We start from the raw sequence: 21,935 nt of genomic DNA, 5'->3' as shown, positions 1-21,935 counted from the left end.
ATGGACTTTCCAATAGAGTAGCTTTAGCTAGTTATCACACATCTTAACATTTATCATTCAGGTGGTAAAAATGTCCGAGAGGTCCGTGTTTGCTAAAGCATTAATAAACATTGTAGATCGATAATCATAATGTTCTTTGTGTTTGTTTTTTTGTTTTTGTTTTTTTTTTTTTTTGTTTTTTTTTTTTGGGGGGGGGGGGGGGGGGGGGTGCATCTTTCGGAATTGCTGTTTAACGACCCGAGCGGTGTAAATTTGTCACCATGAACATTTTTAAATATTCAAGATGGCTGCCAAAACAGAATTGAAGACATCTTCAATACTTTATCAACAATAACGAAACTACTGATGTTCATGACAGTGCTTTTGAGATCAGAAGGTTAATTATGAACTACTCTCAGCAACATCATTTACATCCAAGATGGCCATCACTGTATCAGCCAGATAAAGAAAATTGTAATTTATTGCATTTTACATCAACTATAGCAAGATGGTGATGTTAGGGATGGTGTTTTATTCATTAAGGAATTCATTTATAACAAGTTCATGCTAATTGCACCATCATTTAAATCCAAGATGGTCGTAATATGTGGCAATATCTTTCATTCTATTTTACCTGAAACACAGCATGCTAAAACCTGACATGTCCTGTTCATTCCACAGAATGTCCTCATCTCTCTTATTTGCGAGTAGCTTGCGAGTAGCTTGTATCCTTGTATTTTATCAACATTTTCCTTAGTGGTGGCAGTTGCAGATCGTCCTGGTTTTGGATCATCTTCTAGGATCTCTTTTCGTTTTGAACTCTTCTGTCCACCTCTTAACAGTTGCCAAGAAAGAAGTATCATCCTATTGACACCAATATTGAAGTTAGTCATTTTAGTTGGAATACTTGATGAGAAAAGTTAGTTTTGCCCATTTCCAGTCAACAAAGAATACCTAGTCACATTGATGCTAGCAGAAATACGCTACCAGGTAATGCATTTGGTTTAAATGCAGCCTACAAGCATACATTATTGTACGTAATACATGCAAACAGCCAAGAGTGTTCTATGCATCATTCGTAGTTAACCTCAGAACTTTTCAGTCACCGGTAGTATAAACATTAGTCACTTGCGATTTGTAAGCATATGCCCATTCATCACAGCAATGTTGGCATTGTGAACTACTTGGTCCATGTTATGCAACTTTATATGTATATATTTTGGGGAAACATGATTGGTTTATCCTTAAAACTGCGCATTTAGTTTCAAAATGATTGTTTTAGGTGATGCTAAACATATTACGTGGTCATATCTTTGTTGTTTTTTTGCAACCATTATATAATCTTGGATTCATGCAATGATTCAATTTCTCTGTATTAGAAAGTGAATTTTGGAACTAGAATGTTTGCCATATAAAAAACCCTGTTTTTAAGTATAAATTACATGTACTATTTGGGGGAAATATATAGAATGTAAGATATGGTCACTTCTTACTCTTGACGGCCATTGTCATGGCTATCGTGTATTTAAATGATGGTGCAATATCACAGTTAGCACGAGGTCGCTATATATATGAATTCCTTTGCCCATAACATTAATTCAATAATATTCAAATCTCTTCCTAGTTGAATTAAAAAGCGATAAATTACGATTTCTTTGTTCTTGCTAAGACACTGGCGGCCATCTTGGATTAAATGATATTGTGATGCCCTAATTAGCTGTGAATAGTTCAAAATGAATGCCTGGTGATTGCTGACAAACTCATTTCAGTTTGTGTGATTAAAATTAGATATGTAATGACATACAGATTAATACAGAGATACGTTGTTAAATTTTCAGGAAAAAATCTCCCTTTTTTACAAAAACTCAGTTTCTAACCTTAAACTACCCTGCAGAAAAGTCCATCATGCTGTTGTGACATCCAGATACATACCCCTATCAAAAAACCCATAGTAACGTTTGGTGCCCTTGGATGGTACCAACTGGTCAAAGTTTTGGGTCTCGGCTCATGGACTATATGTTCAACTAATTGTTTTGAAACTAGCACGTTTCGTATTCCGAAATATTGTTAATTTTTGGCAGCTATGACAATTAGCACCGAATGAACGCTGATTAAAGCTATTGAACAAAACCCAGTCAGTTAGTCAGGCAAAATTTGTGTCTGCCTCACTAAAATGTTTATTTACATCTATTATTGTGTATATGTCGCAACTTTTTATGGATAGCATGGTACTTTGAACATCAATAATAACAATTTTTTTTTTTTTTAATGCAGTTACGGTCGAATTTTGGCAGTGTATCCATTGTATTAGGTTGTGACACCAGGTACACGAAAAACAAAATTGGTAAGTGCATTAAAAATGCAGTTTTAACCAATATTATATTTTACACCAGTGTAGGGTAGATTGGCTTTCCTATGAGCACATAAAATATTGATTATAGTTACATTTTGAGTAACATGTATGTGCCCGTCTAAATATCAGGAGAATACGAAGAAAACTGAAAAAACCGTCATGTTGAATAATATAATTAATATCTCTCCTGCATCTAAAGTAAACTTTTCACCAGTGCAAAACAGGAGGGTTGTAAAACAATATACAGCGTGTCACTTGTGAATGAATGAATGAATGTTTAACGACACCCCATCACAAAACAGGAGGGTTGTAAAACAATATACAGCGTGTCACTTGTGAATGAATGAATGAATGTTTAACGACACCCCATCACAAAACAGGAGGGTTGTAAAACAATATACAGCGTGTCACTTGTGAATGAATGAATGAATGTTTAACGACACCCCATCACAAAAAAAAAACCCAAAACAGTTAACCAACATTTTGGCTTTAGTTTTAGTTATTATTATTATTATTAGTTACTACTAGTTACTATTAGTTACTATTATTTAGTTATTTGTCTTAACGATCGCAGATAATAACGAAGGTTTTTTTCAATGAAATCAGAAGAACGATTTGAGAGAGGATTTGTTGCGTACTTCAGTAATGTGGATAATTTGTCGAGTTTGATATTAATAAAGAATATCAAGTAGTCTAAGACTGAGTCTTTGCAAGACATTAAGGATTTCCAGTTTTTCAGACTCCAAACAACACTCTAGGTTCGTCTTCAAGATCTAAAAGGTAGACAGGTGCCGATTTTGAAACAGTTGTTTTACCATTAAACATAACAACGTCTGATGCTGAATTATAATTCCTAGAGTAGAGTTTAAGCCTATGTTTTTCAAAATGATCCCTGGTTCAGCTATTCTTGACGTGTCAAAATGATCCCTAGTTCAGCTATTACTGACATGTCGAAATGATTCCTGGTTCAGCTATTATTGACATGTCAAAATGATCCCTGGTTTAGCTATTATTGACATGTCAAAATGATCCCTGGTTCAGCTCTTCTTGACATGTCAAGATTTTAAGGCTGGTAGTCGTGTTGAATCGCAGCAAAATTGATGTTACTATTGTGTGTGGAGTAGTTTCCTTTCTGTGCTTCATGTTGCTTAGCCATGTCTCTGTGAGCAAATCCCCGCATTAATCTAATAAATCTACCCACTAGCAACATGCGTCCAGTCCAGAAAAACTCCTTTGTATTTTCACAATATCTCATAGCTGAAAAGTTATCCTTATCATACCAATGACGTGTCTTTGTATACTGAATATTCATTCGGTTGAGAGCTCGCCTGAGGTGCTTGCATTGCAGGATCGAATCACCTAGGTGGATCCATTCAACTGATTGGATTTTTTTTATCTTTCCACAACTGGTCAAAGTCCTTGATGATATTAATAATGTGGTTTCCTTTCTGTGGAAAGTGCATACAAATATTCGAATTACCAAATGTTTGACATGGTGCTGTTAAACAAAATAAACTTTAACATTGTAGCTGGAGTTACCAGTTTAATACCAGAACCAGACGATGAAGGTGAAAATGGAGGTTTTCGTTTTGAAGAGTTTGTTATTCAATTGTCTGGAGTTATTGATATATACGTTTCTTTAGCATCGTTGGCGACTTGGTTGGTGCTATAAATTTTATTGGAGTGGATTTTAAACGTACTCGTTCTGTTTTTGTTTACACATTTGAGAAAATATAATTGGGCATATCCTGCTTCTATAAACCCTTAGCCTGGGTCCTCTCTTCTTGTAACGACCAATTTTAGACCTGAAAATGCACCAAAATAATATTTTAATATGGTTATGAATAGTAAGTAAATTTGCACAAACCATTGTGTTGTGTACCTTGTGTCACAAACCAATAAAATAGATACAATGTAGTAGTTATAGTATTAATAATAATAAAGAAAGAAGGAAAAAGACAGAAAGAAAGCCAAGCTACCCTACCTAAAAAAAATTCGGCACGTTCCCGGAGGCACATTTTTAAGAAGTAAACAATACAAATAAATAAATAAATAATAATTTTCGAACGTCACAGAATAATGACGTCATCTCTTAGTTGTGTCGTCATAGACACGTAGATCTTATTGTCTCTTACAAATCGCATTAAATCACGTAATCTGTATTTTGACACGATGAAAGATATTATGTTACGTTTTAAGTAATAACAATAAATTATATCAAAACAAAAAAAATTAAAAATAATTATGGACAGCTATCACATGGAAGTGGATGCTGACGGAAGTGGATCGCAGCCGAGAATTACGATCGAGGAAAAATTTAGTGTACAAGCCTGTAATGTTTTAGCGGAATTGAGGAAATCAGGCGAGCTCTGTGACGCTGTTATAAAAGTGGATGGACAAGCGTTTCCCATACACAGAGCCATCCTGTCAGCATGCAGTCCCTATTTCAGAGCCCTGTTCACAAACCAGATGTCCGACACCAACAGAAGAGAGGTGACGATAACCGGGGTGTCGGCGGATATTATGAAGGTCCTCATAGAATACGCATACACACGAGAATTAATAATCACAAGAGAAAACGTTGAACTACTGCTTCCGGCTGCAGACCAGTTTCACGTAATGGGTCTGCTGAAGCAATGTTGTGATTTCCTTTACAACGAAATCACGCCGGAAAACGTTATCGGCATCCGTGCGTTTGCACGTGCCTATTTCTGTCACCAGTTGGAACGTTCTGCAACGAAATACATACTCCAGAACGTCAGCGATGTTTACACAACGAGTAACGAGTTCCTACAGCTAGAAGTGGAAGAAGTTTGCGAGATTCTTGGGTCCGACGACCTGAATGTGAGGAACGAGGAGCTGGTGTTTGAGGCGGTGCTGCGGTGGATCGATTACGACCCCGACCGGAGGAAGGGTCACATCGCACGTCTGCTCAGGACGATTCGTCTGGGTCTCCTCACGACACAGTATTTCGTCGAGAAGGTCAAAGTCCACCCGTATGTTCGCGAAACGGACACTTGCAAATCCATCATAATAGAGACCCTCAAGTTCCTCTACGATCTTGATATGGATGACGAGAAAGAAGTGGACCTGAACAACCCGCTCGCCAAGCCGAGGGTGCCGCACGAGATTCTCTTTGTAATCGGCGGCTGGAGCGGCGGGTCTCCCACAAATATGGTGGAAACGTACGACACACGCGCAGACAGATGGATCGTCTGTAGTTGTGTAGACGCAGGTGAGACTGGGGTGATGCGCGGACGACCTACTCGTGTAAATAACTACTTTTCTGAATAATTATTGATTGTCTTTGCGTGGATATTCAGGATTTGATAATAAATTAAAGGAACCCTTTAGCCCTGTCGAACATTCCTGGTAACAGTTACTGCCGCTATTCGTGGTTTTGTCTGAATCAAAACTATTCATAAGCGTCCGAGATAGGAGGGCAAGGTGATCAACTGCCCCCCTTCCCCCGTGCTAGAGCCAGTTCTCAAATTTGGGCAAAAACGATAGAGATATTCGGATAAAATGTGCTGATCTGAGGCCTTTTTACCATGTATTTCCATCATTCTACCCGCAACATTAGTTGCAATCCATGTGAAAATGCGTAGTGATTTGTGTGCATCCCTATAGCTGTTTGTCATTAATGTTGATATGAAAAACTGTTGTCCAGATTCTGGCATTTTCGTTTAATTCGGGCAAAAACTAGCTTCTCTCTCTCTCTCTCTCTCTCTCTCTCTCTCTCTCTCTCTCTCTCTCTCTCTCTCTCTCTCTCTCTCTCTCCTCCACACACACACACACACACACACACACACACATCTACAAAACTGAGAGCCTATGCGGCGACCTATTCATAATTTACTACTATTCTGAATTTAGTTGATTATTGATGCGTGAATATGCACGACTTGATAATAACATAAAGGAATCCCTTTCGAACAGTCCTGGTAACATTCACTGCTGCTATTTCGCGATTTTAACTGAATCAAAACTATTGACGCTTTGCTTAAAGGTTACAAACGGCAATGATATCTCTTACTTTGTCTTATGGGCGAAAACACCTACATGAGTACAATTGATGTCCTCTTGTTACTGCACATATACTAGGTGTGGCAAAAAGGAAATGGGACTGTTAGAATTTCATTTATTATTAAAAAACTAAAGAATTCAAAGATTGTCCCATCAAAATAATTCTCGTGGACTTTAATACACTTCTCCATTCTTTTCGTCCATTTTCATAAATGCTTTCTAGAGGCTCTGTTGCACATCTTTATGCCATCTGCGTTATCAAAATGGGATCTTTCTATGCAACCTTTTAGTTTGGAAAAAACAAAAATATTTTTCTGGGTTATATACAATTAAGGTTCAAGCACGCTGTCCTGAGCACACACTTCAGATACCTGGGCTGTCTGTCCAGGACAGTGGGTTAGTTGTTAGTTAAGAGACGTTAAACTTGCACTAACTGGGAGCCGGTACCAGGCTGCGAACCATGTGCCTACCAGCCTTAAGTCCAATGCGTTAACCACGAATCTTACAAATAGATTTCCTATTCACGCGTAGCATCTCATATATCATTCAAATTGTCAAACAGCGTCACGAATTTCGAACATTTACGATGGTTTCATTGGGTTTTTGTCGTTTTGGGATACTGGATTTGCGTCTTCTTGACCGCTTAAAAAATCAATATGTTTTTTAACATACCATAACTTTTGTAAAATCTAAATTTCTATCAGTAATTTTCCGGCCAGGATAATAAGACACGTCTTACTCGAAAGAGAGTAAAACAAACCTATTTACTTGATTCAAAAATTATAACTCTTTAGAACAAAGAAATACCACATTAAAGAACTGCACTTGTTTGTTTGGGGATGCTGTATTGCGCTTGCTAATCGTTTTTTTTTTTTTCTTCGTTTTGTTTTGTTTTTTACCACATCTCATATAACATCTCATATTATTTTGTTTGTTTTGTGTAACGACACCTCTAGAGCACATTGATTAATTAATTATCGGCTATTGGATGTAAAACATTTGGTATTACTGACTCGTAGTCATCAGAGGAAACCCGTTACATTTTTCTTAATGTAGCAAGGGATCTTTTATATGCACTTTCTCACAGACAACAAAGCACATACCATGGCCTTTGACCGGTTGTGGTGCACTGGTTGGTACGAGAAAAAACCAATCAGTTGAATGATCTCATATTATGTCTTTACATTTAGAAGATGTGTGAGAGAGAGAGAGGGGGCGGGAGCAGGGAGTGAAAGAGAGAGCGAGGGGAGATAGATAGATAAGAGAGATGAAGAGATATATATATAGAGAGGGAGAGGGAGAGAGATAACAAGTATGGAGAGTGAGTGAAGGATGAATGAAGGGAATACTGCATGAGTGATTGTTACTTAGATACCATTTATGTTACGAGTTATTTCAAAACAGGCCCGTAGCATGGTAGACATTATTGGGGGGGGGGGGGGGGGGGTCCAATTGAACTTGCGCCGAAGGCGTGAGTCTTTTGAGGGGTCCGAGGGCATGATTTGAAGGTTATTTGCCCGTTATTGTAACTCTTGCCGTTAATTTCGATCCGTTAGTCTCGCTACAACTTTTAAAATTCAGTCGAGATGTAAAGGTTATAAACAAAACAGCCAAAATTGTTGGGGGTGCCCCCCCCCCCCCCCCCCCCCCGGCCAATTTTTATCGCTATATACGGCCCTGTATATATCGGTTAATATAATTATTATCATATCATTTTCTCTTGTTTTTTTGTTGTTGTTTTTCAGGTCCTCGTGCCTATCACGGCACTGTGGCTGTTGATCAAGTTATTTACGTTGTTGGGGGCTTTGATGGGATGGAATATTTTAATAGTGTACGCGTTTTTAACCCAGCCACGAAACAGTGGTCCGAAGCTGCACCAATGAATTCTAAAAGGTATGCTAAAAAGGCCATTTTCCGTTCGGGTAGGTTGGTCTCACTGGATGGTTCTAATTAATAGAGCAGGGAAAGAAGACCTTGGGCTGGGGCCGAGTCATCGAACAGTATTGGTTTGTAGATGTGGCTTTGCAGCAGTGTTTCTCTGAATGTTTGTTTGTCTGCGTTTGTTTGTTATTTATTTTTATTTTATTTTTTATTATTTTTTTTTTTGGTGTGTGTGTGTGTGTGGGGGGGGGGGGTATGTGTTTATTTTGTGTGTGTTTTGGGGTTGTTTTTTGGGAGTCGGGGGAGGGGGGTGATTTGTTTTTTCAAATGGACCACAAATGTAGCGGCTGATAATTAAAGCTGCCACAGAAGTTTGGTTATGGTAAATAAACAAACAAGCCATCAAAAACTGCAAATCCTCTCAGTAGACGTCATAATCTCTATATTTAGTAACAGTGACCTTGATGCAGAAGCGAAACGCGAATTTGTTCAATATATTGTGATCCTATTCCTATATGTGACGTTTCATGAAACTATGATGACAAATGAATAATGTTTAAGATAGCATGATTATATTATTAGGTGAAGTTACATAAAAATCGGTAGAGCGGTGATGTCGTAATTTCTATTTTACTTACAGTGCCTTGACCTTTGATATAGGCGAAAGGCAAACTCTTTTAACATATCATGATCATATTCCTATATAAAATAAAATCGGTAGAGCGGGTAACAATCTAATTAAAATTAGCTCCACTGGTTAATTACTATTACCTGTGGATCTAACAGCACCCCATTGGAGCTCATGTCCAGTTGACCTTTCATTCGACCAATAAAAACCTTACTTGCAAAATCATGACACTGATTTGAAAAGAATTTGAAAACATTCGGGATTATGCCGAGGGTGTACGAAATGATTCGGGTGAATTACGAAGTATGCCGGAAACTAATTTCAATATAAAATTTTATATAAAATTCGTTTCAAGTCGAAAAAAAACAACGTGATAGTATAGCCATAAAATCTGTTTATACTAGTATACAATCCAGAGTTTATTACTGCACTTTTCCTCCTGTTTTTTTTAATGTTAAAATAGACCAACAAGTTCGCCTATTGCATAAATAGTCTCGCCCGATATTTTTAGAATTTGTATGCTCCCGAATAACGCTATAAAAGGCGAAGTATAATTGGTCGATATTTAAATTGTTATTTATAGATGAAATGTCACCTAGACATGGGAGATCACGCAATGCTGTTAGATCTACTGGCAGACCAGTAGAGCTAATTTTAATCAGATTGAGCGGGTAATGGGTCGTCCATATAGTACGTACGCAAAAAACTAAATATTTGGTAAACACCACCCCCCCCCCCCCCCCCCCCCCCCCCAATGATGCCGTACGTACTATATAGATGGCCCCCAAAGCTCTACATCTAATCGACAACTCATCGCTAGGGGATAAATAATGTGAACGGTTCTGGAAGTTGTTGGGTTTGGGTTTTTGATTTTTTGTTTGTTTGAGTTGTTTTCGCTGGGGTAAGGGGGCGGAGGGGGAGTAGGGGTTGTTGTTTTTTCCTCTCGGTGTGTCGTACTCCAAAAGTTAGCTTGTGTTAACAGTAATTTCATAGCTTGACTAATAATTTATTTTATTGTTTTACACATTGTTTGTGCGTGTGTTTGTTCCTGGTTAGTACACAGTTCCTAGTTCACATATTCACTTCAGTAGGTCATTTCGTTGCATTTTACCCATGATGTGTTGTAACATTTTGCATTTACTTTTTTTTGACATTGGAACGAACAGGTGGCCGGTATAAATCGGCTCCTGTGCCATACGTAAGGTGAAATACTATAGACATACAGGGTTACGTAACGAAATAATAAGATGTAAATGTTCTCTTTTTTCGTGGAAATAAAAGAAGCCGTTTTATTTGAAATCTAATGTAATTTATCAAGAGTTTTAATGACAGATGACATCTGTAAAGTGAGACCATAACACATTCAACTTAAAAATATTAGGTTTATTTTACCGTTGTAGGTGTTACGTTAGCGTAGCCGTTTTGGATGGAATTATTTATGCAATGGGGGGATTTGATGGTCATGTGAGGCAAAACACGGCGGAGCGATATATGAGGAACACAAACCAATGGAGTTTCTTTCAGCCAATGAATCACCAACGAAGCGATGCCAGCGCCACCACACTAGATGGTATGGTTATAAAATAAAAACAACCTAATTTCAAAAAATATCGTAAGCCTTGTTTTGCACGTAAACGTAAATCTACGACAAAACCACAATTCTTATTGCTTTTATAGTACAACTGTAGTTTGAAGTACACAAAATGATATTTCCTTTTCTTTGTCCTTAAAATGCTTCATCTTCCGTAATCAGGTAATGATATCAATTTCTGCGTTAAATAGATGCCAAACACATTGAAACGTATTTCCGGTATAACTTCTAATCGCAGACGTAACCTTACGATGTTTAGTGAAATTGGCCCCTCTTATAATAATTAAGTTATTAAGAATAGTAATATTCTGTTACACTGGCGTAGCCAGGATTTTACACTTGGGGTGTGGGGGTGTGGGGGTGGGGTAACCCACTATTGGGAGGGGGCAACCCACACTATGTATGTATATATGTATGTGTATATGTATGTATGTATGTATGTATGTATGTATGTATGTATATAAGTATGTGTATATGTATGAATGTATATATGTATGTGTGTATGTATGTATATATATATGTATGTGTGTATGTATGTGTGTGTGTGTGTGTGTGTGTGTGTGTGTGTGTGTATGTATGTGTGTATGTATGATTGGAAGGTTAACATAACTCCCGTGCCCTGCCCCCACCTCCTGGCTACGCCACTGTTCTGTTATTGACATCTATGTTAATAACATTTATAGGGTCAATCCATCTCAAATCAGCAAATATTCTGGTCTCAGATTCCTTGCAATTTGTACCAAAAATGCGTCTGTCATCCACGTGAATAAATCCGAAATTTGGGTTATATATTCCAAGTACTTTTTGTGAAATAGTCATTTTGCTAACCGTGGTAGTGGTTAAATGTAGCTCGAAAATGGCCGTTATCATTTCTGTGCTGTATATCTCAGGAAATAATGTATATAGAAACATAAAATTGTGTGTGAATACTACGAATATTATGAAATTCCTATATATAGCAGACTGGTAGTTTTCAGACTGAATACTTGAAGACAACTGAAGAATCTTTCAAATGGCATTTTATCTTACGAGCCAGCCATTTTTGAGACACCAAAAAACAGTCTTACATTCAATATTATTTTAAAACCTGTTTGTTTCTCTGTCAAGTCCACTCCAATGCTTCGTGAATGATAAAAATCATGCATAGTTTAAAACTGAGATAAATAAAATAAATTAGAAAGACTTCAATATGGATAATAAATTTGGTACACATAAATTACATACCATTTGCTATAACAGTATTTATAGCCACGTTGTTTTGGGGGGTTTTGTTTTTCATAGAAAAGGCCCCCAAAACAATTTTTCCGATTTCAGAAGAATGTTGTTCCATAATTAATCATGACATAGTTGTAATAGTTAAGATTTATACAGCAGTTGGGGTGGATGTTGCAAAGAAAAAAGTTGAATGTGTGTAGGCCTATGGAATATAAAACATGAGGTTTTTTGGTGTTTTTGTAAGATAAAATAGAAAGTAAAGATTATTCAATTGTCTCTAGGCATTCAATATGACTAGGCCTATTGAAAACTACTAGCCCTTCTTCATACATACTGCCAGATTTCTCTGTGCATTCAATATGACTAGGCCTATTGAAAACTACTAGCCCTTCTTCATACATACTGCCAGATTTCTCTGTGCATTATTTGCTGATGTAATGGGACTTGAAATATAGATTAAAATGATGGCGACAATTTTCGGGCTAAATTTTACACCAACCATGATCATTTCTCAAAAACTATTTCAGATTTATTAATGTAGATTGACTGATGAATATTTGGTAAAAAGTTCCAAGTCAGTCTGAAATCAAAGTGCGTGGTGCATTTGTTGATTTGAAATGGACTGACTCTAAAATGTTACGATGTCTGCATTTTATTTCACGGGATGGATCAAATAAATGTTATTAAAGAAACCAAAAAGCGTGATTTTAAAACTCCTTCGAAAGCAACAGAAAACACGCCAGGATAGCGCTAAAGAGGGGGTCAATATTCCAAAATGTTCTGGGGAAGGATTTTAACAAAGTTAGTTTGTTTTGTTTAACGACACCACTAGAGCACTGATATATTAATCACCGGTTATTAGATGTCATATGGTCTTAGAGAGGAAACCTGCTAAATTTTCATTAGGAGTAAAGGATCTTTTATATATAGTGCACCACCCCACAGACAGAATAGCACATACCACGGCCTTTGATATACCAGTCGTGGTGCACTGGCTGGAACGAGAAATAGCCCAAAGTGTCCACAGACGGGCATCGATCCTAGATCAGGCGAGCGCTTTACCACTGGGCTACGTCTCACCCTCTAAAAGATATTATATATATTCCATTTATGTATCCTCCGTATATAAACCAAATGTTTGACATCCAATAGCCAATGATTAATAAATCAATGTAGGTTAAAAAAAAAAAAAAAAATTAAGTACTCTTGGCCTTGTGTCCGATATTTTTTTAGTTCCATCTGATGACTTCTTATATTCTTTTGTATCACAATGTTGTTGTTGTTTGTTTTGTTTTGTTTTTGTTTGTTTATTTGTTTGTTGTTTTTAGTGGGGGGGGGGGTGTTGTGGGGGGTTATTTGTTTTTCTTATGTCATAAAAAGATATAGAATTACCGTATTGATGTTTTGTTTTCAAGGTAAAATTTACATCTGCGGTGGATTCAATGGACAAGAATGTTTAAATTCGTGTGAATATTATGATACTTTAATCAATCAATGGACGATGATCACGCCAATGCGCAACCGCAGAAGTGGTGTCGGTTGTATCTCCTACCACGGATGTATCTACGCACTCGGTGGTTTTAACGGCATCACGCGGATGAATACAGGAGAAAAGTTTAACCCACAGTCTAACACGTGGCACTCCATACCAGAGATGTATAATCCCAGAAGTAATTTTGCGATTGAGGTATTTTTCATTTTAGTATGTTGTTTGACCCATCAGGCGTATTGTTTTGTTAATTGGCGCAAATTCTACTCGTCCTTAATCCGCATGCGTTTACGTATACGTAATCCGTAATTCGCATACGTTATGCGTAATTCGTATACATAATCAGTAATACGTAATTCGCATCAATCACTTCCTGTGCAAATGGGTTGGGTAGATTCCATTTATGCGTCCTCCGTATGCGCCCTCCGTACCCGATCGCTCTATGCATTTTGGATTACGTATATAATGTATTCGCATACGGAATGGAATTGGCGCTTAAAGCTAGATTTGTACTTCACCGTCGGCGAGTAGTTGACTCGCCCAGTCCTGCTTCTGTTCAAACCTAATCCTCATTCTTTTCTTCTTCTTTTTCAGTCAATTCAGTGTGATTTTAACAGTTCATATTAAATTTTAGTGCGCGTTCGTTCAACACTATTTAGTTTACCTAATAAAGAATTAAATTTCAGTAGCGCATGAGGTCCGCAATAAAAGTTAGAATTGACCTTAACAGTAAGCAGTGTTGTAATGGATTGGTCACCAGGTACACATAGCTGCTATTAGTATATCAAACGCCAGGGTATGTGTTATTCTGTCTTTGGAAATGTGCGTTTAGGTAGCAGTATACAGTTAGCTCCAAGAGTTTTCACAGATCCATACTTGAAGGCTAATTATTTGGAAGCTTAGTGATAGCCAAGGAGCTTTGGGTTGTTTGTTTTGGGGTGGGGTTTTTTTTAATGACAATTGGTTTTTCACCAGCACGATCATTTTGGGTAATTTTCAAACAAGCTGATTTTGTAAAAAAATTAATAGCTAAACCTTTATTCATATGAGGGTTTTTGTACGGTTTGATGAGCAAAGTTTCCACAAATGTATGTGTGATATGGTTTGTATGGGTGTGAACATTGTCAAAAATGCACCCAAAACCATGCAGTTTGGACACATTATGATGAAAGTAACACAAATATCTAACTAAAATATATAAAATGAGTCCTCTTTATAACTATGACCCTTTTTATAATTATTTTAGATTAAAAATACCCGTATCTGTCTTTATTTTTAAACCATAGGTGGGCATTTAGGATGCCAGGGGCTGGCATGCATAAATCTCAGCTTAATATTCCTAGCTGCGTTGCAGGATGAAAGGCATTTGCACCTCTAGAAAATAATAGAAGGTACCCCTTTTTAAGCTTAGAAGTGCCTTTTTTCTTCTTGGGGAAGACATTCTATTACTGTACTCTGAATCTTTAGCACGGGGTCGGGACGTAGCCCAGTGGTAAAGCGCTCGCTTAATGCGCGGTCGGTTTGGGATCGATCCCCGTTGGTGGGCCCATTGGGCTATTTCTCGTTCCTGCCAGTGCACCATGACTGGTATATCAAAGGCCGTGGTATGTGCTATCCTGTCTGTGGTATGGTGCATATAAAAGATCTCTTGCTGCTAATCAAAACGAGTTGCCCATGAAGTGGCGACGGCGGGTTTCTCTCTCAATGTCTGTGTGGTCCTTAACCATATGTCCGACGCCATATAACCGTAAATAAAATGTGCTGAGTGCGTCGTTAAATAAAACATTTCCTTCCTTCCTTTAGCACGGCCACCCCACTTATTTTAGTCTAGGATAGGTCCTGAATATAAATCTGGTTTTCTTTCTAATATTAACCTGGCTTTCATTTTCTTAACCTGGTTTTCTCTTCGAACTGTAGGCCGAATGTAAGACTAGTTTACCAATCCAAGGCGATGTTTTGTTGTTTTCAGTATACGTACATTACCAGTAACTACAGATAGAAAACTAAAGCACAACGACGTGTTCGTTGATATTTATTCAAGTCTATACATCTCCTTAATATTATAAACGTGCATGTTTAATATTATAAACGTGCATGTTTGTCTTCCAAAGACTATCACTCATATTAACTGTGAAAACAATTCATGACAATTACATAAAAAAAAAAAAACATTCATGACCAAAACGTATTCTGACTTTTAAGTTCACAGTGGAATCAAACCTGTAACGCATCAATTATTACACAAAATATAACGAGTGGCTTTCAAAACTGAATTAAAATAGTAATCACAGGTGCCAAGAAACAAGATGTAACTTTTCAAACTTAACCCAATTACTAGCTGTCAATTCAGGACAAAGGTTAGAGTTAAAGTGCAAGAATAGTCCATGACTTGGGCTTACATCTACCAATGAAACTGTGTATCTATTCTAATTCCGTACCCGTACTTAAGACATCATGTCAGTATCATTGTCATTATTTTAAGATGTGAAACTTTTGAGCTGTCGAGATGCATTACCAGGACAGTTTACTGGAACCTTAATCGGATTTTATCACCAAAAAAGAAAAATTAAACGGCAAAACTGTGATCGTATTAAAAATCGTATCTCTGCATAAGACAGTCTCAAAAGGATGTTTTGACAAGAACGTGACTCCCCCTCCCCCACCCCCACCCCTCACGAATAATTAAGGTAGTTTGTAAGAGGACTGCCAGTCCCCAGTTCGATTCACTTTTTTGGTGTGTTATTTTTTTAATTATTATTGTGGGTTTTTTTTTTTTTTTGGGGGGGGGGGGGGGTAGTTCTTTTGCCGTGTCACGTCATTGTTCCATTAGAGTTGCTAACTCTGACCCTGAACATTTAAAAACCGTCACCAGTGACCCTTTTAGCTTCAAAGTGCTTTTTATGTGATTTTTTGTATATATATATATATATCATAGCCCCCTAATTTCCTTTCTCTCTTTGTATGTTTCGTACTCTAATACTCACTTTAACTTTCTTATACTTAGTAGTATCCATTAACGTTAAGGGGCAGGACGTAGCCCAGTGGTAAAGCGCTCGCTCGATGCGCGGTCGGTCTGGGATCGACCCCCATCGGTGGGCCTATTGAGCTATTTCTCGTTCCAGCCAGTGCACCACAACTGGCATAACAAAGGCCGTGGTATGTACTACCTTGTCTGTGGGATGGTGCATATAAAAGATCCCGTGCTGCTAATCGAAAAGAGTAGTCTATGAAGTGGCGACAGCGGGTTTCCTCTCTCAATATATGTGTGGTCCTTTACCATATGTCTGACATCATATAACCGTAAATAAGGTGTGTTGAGTGCGTCGTTAAATAAAACATTTCCTTCCTTCCATTAACGTTATGTAGATACAAATGTAAGGTAGTTTGTATTCGTACTGTCTTTTGTGACATTATTAACAATAAGCCTACACGTATGTTTATGTACACTAGAATGTCTGTTATACACTTAAGAGAGTTACATAATATAAATTAAAGGGAAATGCATATGGCTATTAACTTGCCTGAAATATTAATGTATTCCCATTTTTCAATGTGACAATGATTTGTGAGAGCATAATATCCCCAATATATTCATCCAAAAGTTCACATTATTAAATTGAAAAACAATTCTTATCTGAAAACATTTGGTGATCCCCGAACGGTTACTCCAAGAGATTTCATGAAACTGCAACCTGTTTCTGTAAATACATGTATTTGTGGGCATGGTAAAATATTAACCGAGCCTGATAGACAACTAAAATTACCTGTTAAATACATTTTGTTGTTTAGAATACCAGTGACCGTGTATCCAATGTTTTTGCGGTCATGTGCCAAGCAGTCATTGTTCGTTTTACTTTGTAATTCATGTATATATATTTATTTATTTTCGTGTGTACGAAGTTATTGGCAAGTAACATTAGGATGACAGCTAAAACTCTGTTGATATTCTTTAACAGGAAAATATCTTTGATGTGTAATTATAGTCATCAAAAGTGCTGTTAACGCACACATCTTACAATGGCTGCAAACTCAGGACAGTCCCTTTAATTTAGTACAACCAAGAATACTCCGTTGTACAAGACATCCTGCATCCGTCCCTGTAAAAGCACGATAAAAAGGGGGCGGTGCTAAACAACCACGTGCATGTGTACCACGTTGTACAAAACAGAAGGGGAAAACTACTCCACCCAATGACCTCTTGTTGGAGTTTTCCTCGAAAAATGTCTAGACCGCAAACATTCTCATGGCAAGAATGCGTGCTAGAATCCCAATAGTATACTTATAAAAATAAATTTGGGTACTCTTTCTTTTAAGCGAAAGAAAAAAATAAATAGCGAATGAGTGTGTTTGGGTGGTGTTCGCAAAAATAATCTTTGATAAATATAGAATATCAGGTTAATACATTTTGATATCGTGTTTATTTGGCGATGTTTCGACATGGGTGGGACAGTCAAGCTTTAGCGAACATGTTACATCATTATCGAACCGAGCGTAATGTGGTGGTTAAATTCCCTGACTACACTTTTCGTCTGTCTCACTTGAGGCTCAAACCACATCGAAGTTGGGTCTGGTCTGAGGCTCACGATAGTATGATACAGTAGCGGATCCAGGGGTCCGGACCCCCCCCCCCCCCCCCCCCACACACACACACACACTTTAAAAACCGACACAACCTTTAAGGGGATACGTGATTATATTAACTGCTTAAATAATTAAAATATCACATTTGGACCCCCCCACCCCCCCCCCCCCCCTTTCAGAAATCCTGCATCCGCGCCTGTGATACCTATCGAAAAAGAAACGCACTGAATTAAATTTGACAAGACACGCTGTGCTGGCGCGAACTAGGCCCTACAGATTTGACAGCAGACGACATTCAACATGCGCTATATTTTCACAATACCAGACTGGCAGCTACAAAATGTTCGAATTTTGAATTTGGTTAATAAACAACAGGAAAGGTATATATATTAATCAATTATGGAATTCTCATAATTATTTTTGCTGTTTATATAATAAAATTTATAGGATATTAAGCGAGTTTATATTTCGTATCATGTTTATGTCCCTCGTGAAATAATTTTCCATTGTCACGAGCTTTAGCGAGTGACAATGAAAATTATTTCACGAGGGACATAAACATGATACGAAATGGTAGCGAGTTTAATATCCTATTTATTACCCATAATCGATCATAATTTATATCACTCGTCTCGTTTCGTTGACATTCCTGTAAGGTTGTAGTGCGCTATTGATGACGTCATCGTGTGACGTCAAAAGTGTTACGTCCCACTTGGCATTCTAGTGGGACGTATCACTTTGTTCTTGCATGGCTTTCTTTTATGGGATAGCTCTGTTCCATATACCTGAGGATGAAAGAAAAATCGGTCTTGCATGACCACATGACTTCTGTTGTTTGAGCCGATATTAACATTGGATGACGTCACGTAAACGGCAAAATAACGCAAGAAATGCTTTTTATATTTCATAAAAACAAGGAAACCTGCTGTCATAATGAAATTATACTACATGTGTATAATTTTCGGTTTATACTTTCAGTATAAACCATTTTTGGGTACGATCTTTTCAGTGCTTATGATTATTTTATTGTAAGATAAAAAAAGGAAAAAAAAAGGGGGGTTTCACGTTTTCCCAAAATGCTTGTATTTCATCTACTGGATGGGAGAAAAATAATCCCCCATTATGTATTCATGTGGGACAGGGCTATTCCACCCTCGGGTACATAATATGATGTCAGGGACTCGGCAAGCCTCGTCCCTGACAACAAATTATGTACCCAAACAACTTAATATATCTATATTTGTGTAACCCATATTGCCGATTGTTTATATATAGATATAGATGGATTGTTTTATCGGTATATGTGTATGTATTTCTGTAAGTCATTCTCCACCATTGTTCCGCACTATTGTACATAATATTATATTTCATTGTTATAATGCTGATAAGTTGGAAAACTTAACGCAATAAAGAACTTGAAAGAACTTGTCCCACATGGACTCATATGAAGGATTCTTTTAATCCATATGGGCAGAGAGAAGTGGGGAATGAAAAGTCATCTTTCCCTAGGAAAAGAAAAAACCCATTCCTTTCCATTAATACGTTTTGACATCATAAACTATGCTTCACTGCATGCGTTTTGTAAGAGTAGTTTCCATGGTGGAAGTCATGTCAACAACTAACATACGTCATCAGCGATAGGTACGTCACAGATATGACGCAACGCTGCCTCTTCTTCTCAATTTGCAAACTTATTTTCAACAACAATATCCTTCGAAAATCTTCCATAAAGTGATAAATATTGAAAATGGGTAATAAATAGAACACTCAAGTCGCTACTCGGCAATACCGTTTATCTGGCTTGGGCAGGACAACAGCCATTCACTTGTGCAAGATAAACGGTATTGCCGAGTAGCTCGAATTGAGTATTCTCTAATTACTCCTCTCTTTTTCTTTTTTTTATTATTATTATTTTTATTATAATTATACGCTGACTCGTGCTGAATGTAGCGAAGGAAAGATAATTGAAAAATATAAAAAGGTATTCTAATGTTATAGGAGGTGTAAAAGTTATATAATTTATTTATGTAATTCAACATTTATGAATGTTTGAAAAACGAGCAAACAGCTCATTGTCATGCGCAAAATTCATTTTCTAGTGATCTGATAATACATAGCAACGCCAAAGTTATCATGCAAGCAACGAAAACGTTACCAGCATTGACGTGATAACACTTCGAAATGTCAGAAGTGGATTGCATAATAATTTTATTTAATTACCGTAAATAAAGTTACTCATTTATGGTTTCTTTTAATTTATATAGTGAAACATCTCAAAACCGGACCCTCTGTAAACCGGAATTCCCTCAAAACCAGACGTTTTTCATGGTCTCTTTTTAAATATATCTGCAGGAGAGAACCTTTCTAAACCGGATACCTCTTAAAACGTGACGTTTTACTTGGTCTCTAGGGTGTCGGGTTTAGAGGAGTTTCACTGTATTTGAATTGCGGTGTTTTCTTTCTTTATTTGGATTGTTTTCCCCATCTTTTCTTTTTCTTTTCTTTTCACGACTACCTAACTACTGATGTTTTTCGGAAAAGTTGGTGTTTATCAGAGAAATACAATAGATTTTGATAATGGAAGACATGTGATATCTTGGTCGACTGTTTCGGGGGAAAGACTGCCTCGAAATAAAATTAAGGTTCTTTGCTAGTCGAAATATTTTAGAAAGTTTTCGTCACAGATGACTTGTAAACATTGTTTCAGTAAAATCTGACCCATAATACACGCAATAATTTTAGACGATAGTGTTGCTGTTGCTGTTGTACAACGCGGCAGAATCTTTTTGATAGTGGGGGTTATTTTATTTTCTATTTAATGTTTGTTTTGTTTTTGATTGGTGTGTGTATGTGTGTGTTTTAAAACATGTAGATTAAAGAAAACTGCCAAAAATATCTACTGGCCCTTAATTAATATTATTAAATATATAATACCTGTTAATGCACTTTAGAATACTGTGGGTGCCCTAATTAAACGTTGCACCACCACCCTTCCTGAATAATAAATAAATAAATAAATGAAAAAACAAAGTCTAAAGGATAAAATTCATTCTGAAACTAAATTTCTGCTTTCAAATTATTCCACAGATAAATTCTTCCAATTACAAAATGTTGAAAATTTTACGAAAATTTAAATGAAAAAACAAAACGAATTTTTAAAAATTATTTATTTATTATTTATTATTATTATTATTATTATTTTTTTTTTTTTTTTTATTTTTTTTTTTTTATTATTATTATTATTATTATTATTATTTTTTTTTTTTTTTTTTTTTTTATTATTATTATTATTATTATTTATTTTTTTTTTTTATCGCGGAGTGAACCTTTCGGTTTATGATGTACCGTAAGTCGAATTACATTTATTCTGAAATACTCACCAAATCTGACGTTGTCACAATTGGGGCCGGATTTAGCTTAGTCGGTGGAGTGCTCGCTTGGGGTGCTTGCGTCGCAGGATCGAACCACCTCGGTGGATCCATTCGACTGATTGGGCGTGGTATGTGCTTCCCTGTCTGTGGGAAAATGCATATAAAAGATCCCTTGCTGCATTAAGACATATGTAGCGGAGTTTCTCTGATGACTACGAGTCAGAAATACAAAATGTTTGACATCCAATAGCCGATGATTAATTAATCAATGTGCTCTAGTGGTGTCGTTAAACAAAATAAACTTCTTGTGTCGCAATTAAAGATAAAAGATAACGATAAACTTTATTGCATGTAAACATTCAACATTTGGAAATGGATTAAAAACATGCAATATTATGACGTCATGTTTTCCAACTATTATTATTAGCGTCACATACTTGTTACAGCGGAGTGGGGTGGTGGGGTAGGGGTCATCCATAAAGTACGTTCGCCCAGAGGCTGGGGGATTCGACCATTACGTACGAAGAGTGTAAGGAGGGGTGAAGAGGGGCTTTGCTGACAGCGAGTTCTAAAAATAAAGCCAGATATTTCTACACTCTAGAAGATAGACTTTTAAACCCAAGTCACATGACAACATTTATTTGTTTAAAACATTTAACATGTAAATTTAACTTTTCTTATTTCTCAAAATTATTGGTGTAAAATATAATACTTGGAAGATCGATGTACGACAGTGCATTTCGGGGTGGGGACGAGGACTGGGCGTATTAATCAAATGTACAAAAGGTGTATATGGAGGGAGGGAAATGTTGCGTTGTTTT

General features: G+C 36.9%; 1 protein-coding gene and 1 long non-coding RNA gene across 2 annotated transcripts in view; one reads left to right on the top strand and one right to left on the bottom strand.

Annotated features, from left to right (window-relative positions):
• Nucleotides 1-2,813: 2,813 nt before the first annotated feature.
• LOC121381235 lies at nucleotides 2,814-4,431 on the bottom strand. Its single transcript, XR_005959065.1, has 2 exons — nucleotides 4,317-4,431; nucleotides 2,814-4,137 (listed from the first exon to the last, which is right to left on the bottom strand). It is a non-coding gene; the product is annotated as an uncharacterized LOC121381235 (long non-coding RNA).
• Nucleotides 4,432-4,435: 4 nt separating this feature from the next.
• The window catches only part of LOC121381233 (kelch-like protein 10), a 30,366-nt gene continuing 12,866 nt past the window's right edge, over nucleotides 4,436-21,935 (top strand). Inside the window, exons 1-4 of the mRNA XM_041510453.1 lie at nucleotides 4,436-5,567; nucleotides 8,104-8,251; nucleotides 10,268-10,437; nucleotides 13,089-13,360. Of these exons, the coding sequence (XP_041366387.1) occupies nucleotides 4,577-5,567; nucleotides 8,104-8,251; nucleotides 10,268-10,437; nucleotides 13,089-13,360 (1,581 nt within the window). The 5' untranslated portion in view covers nucleotides 4,436-4,576. The remainder of the gene's footprint in view (nucleotides 5,568-8,103; nucleotides 8,252-10,267; nucleotides 10,438-13,088; nucleotides 13,361-21,935) is intronic.

This window comes from Gigantopelta aegis, chromosome 9 (genome assembly GCF_016097555.1).
Source record: "Gigantopelta aegis isolate Gae_Host chromosome 9, Gae_host_genome, whole genome shotgun sequence".
NCBI lineage: Eukaryota > Metazoa > Mollusca > Gastropoda > Neomphalida > Peltospiridae > Gigantopelta > Gigantopelta aegis.
This window is presented reverse-complemented; position numbering and strand designations above follow the sequence as displayed.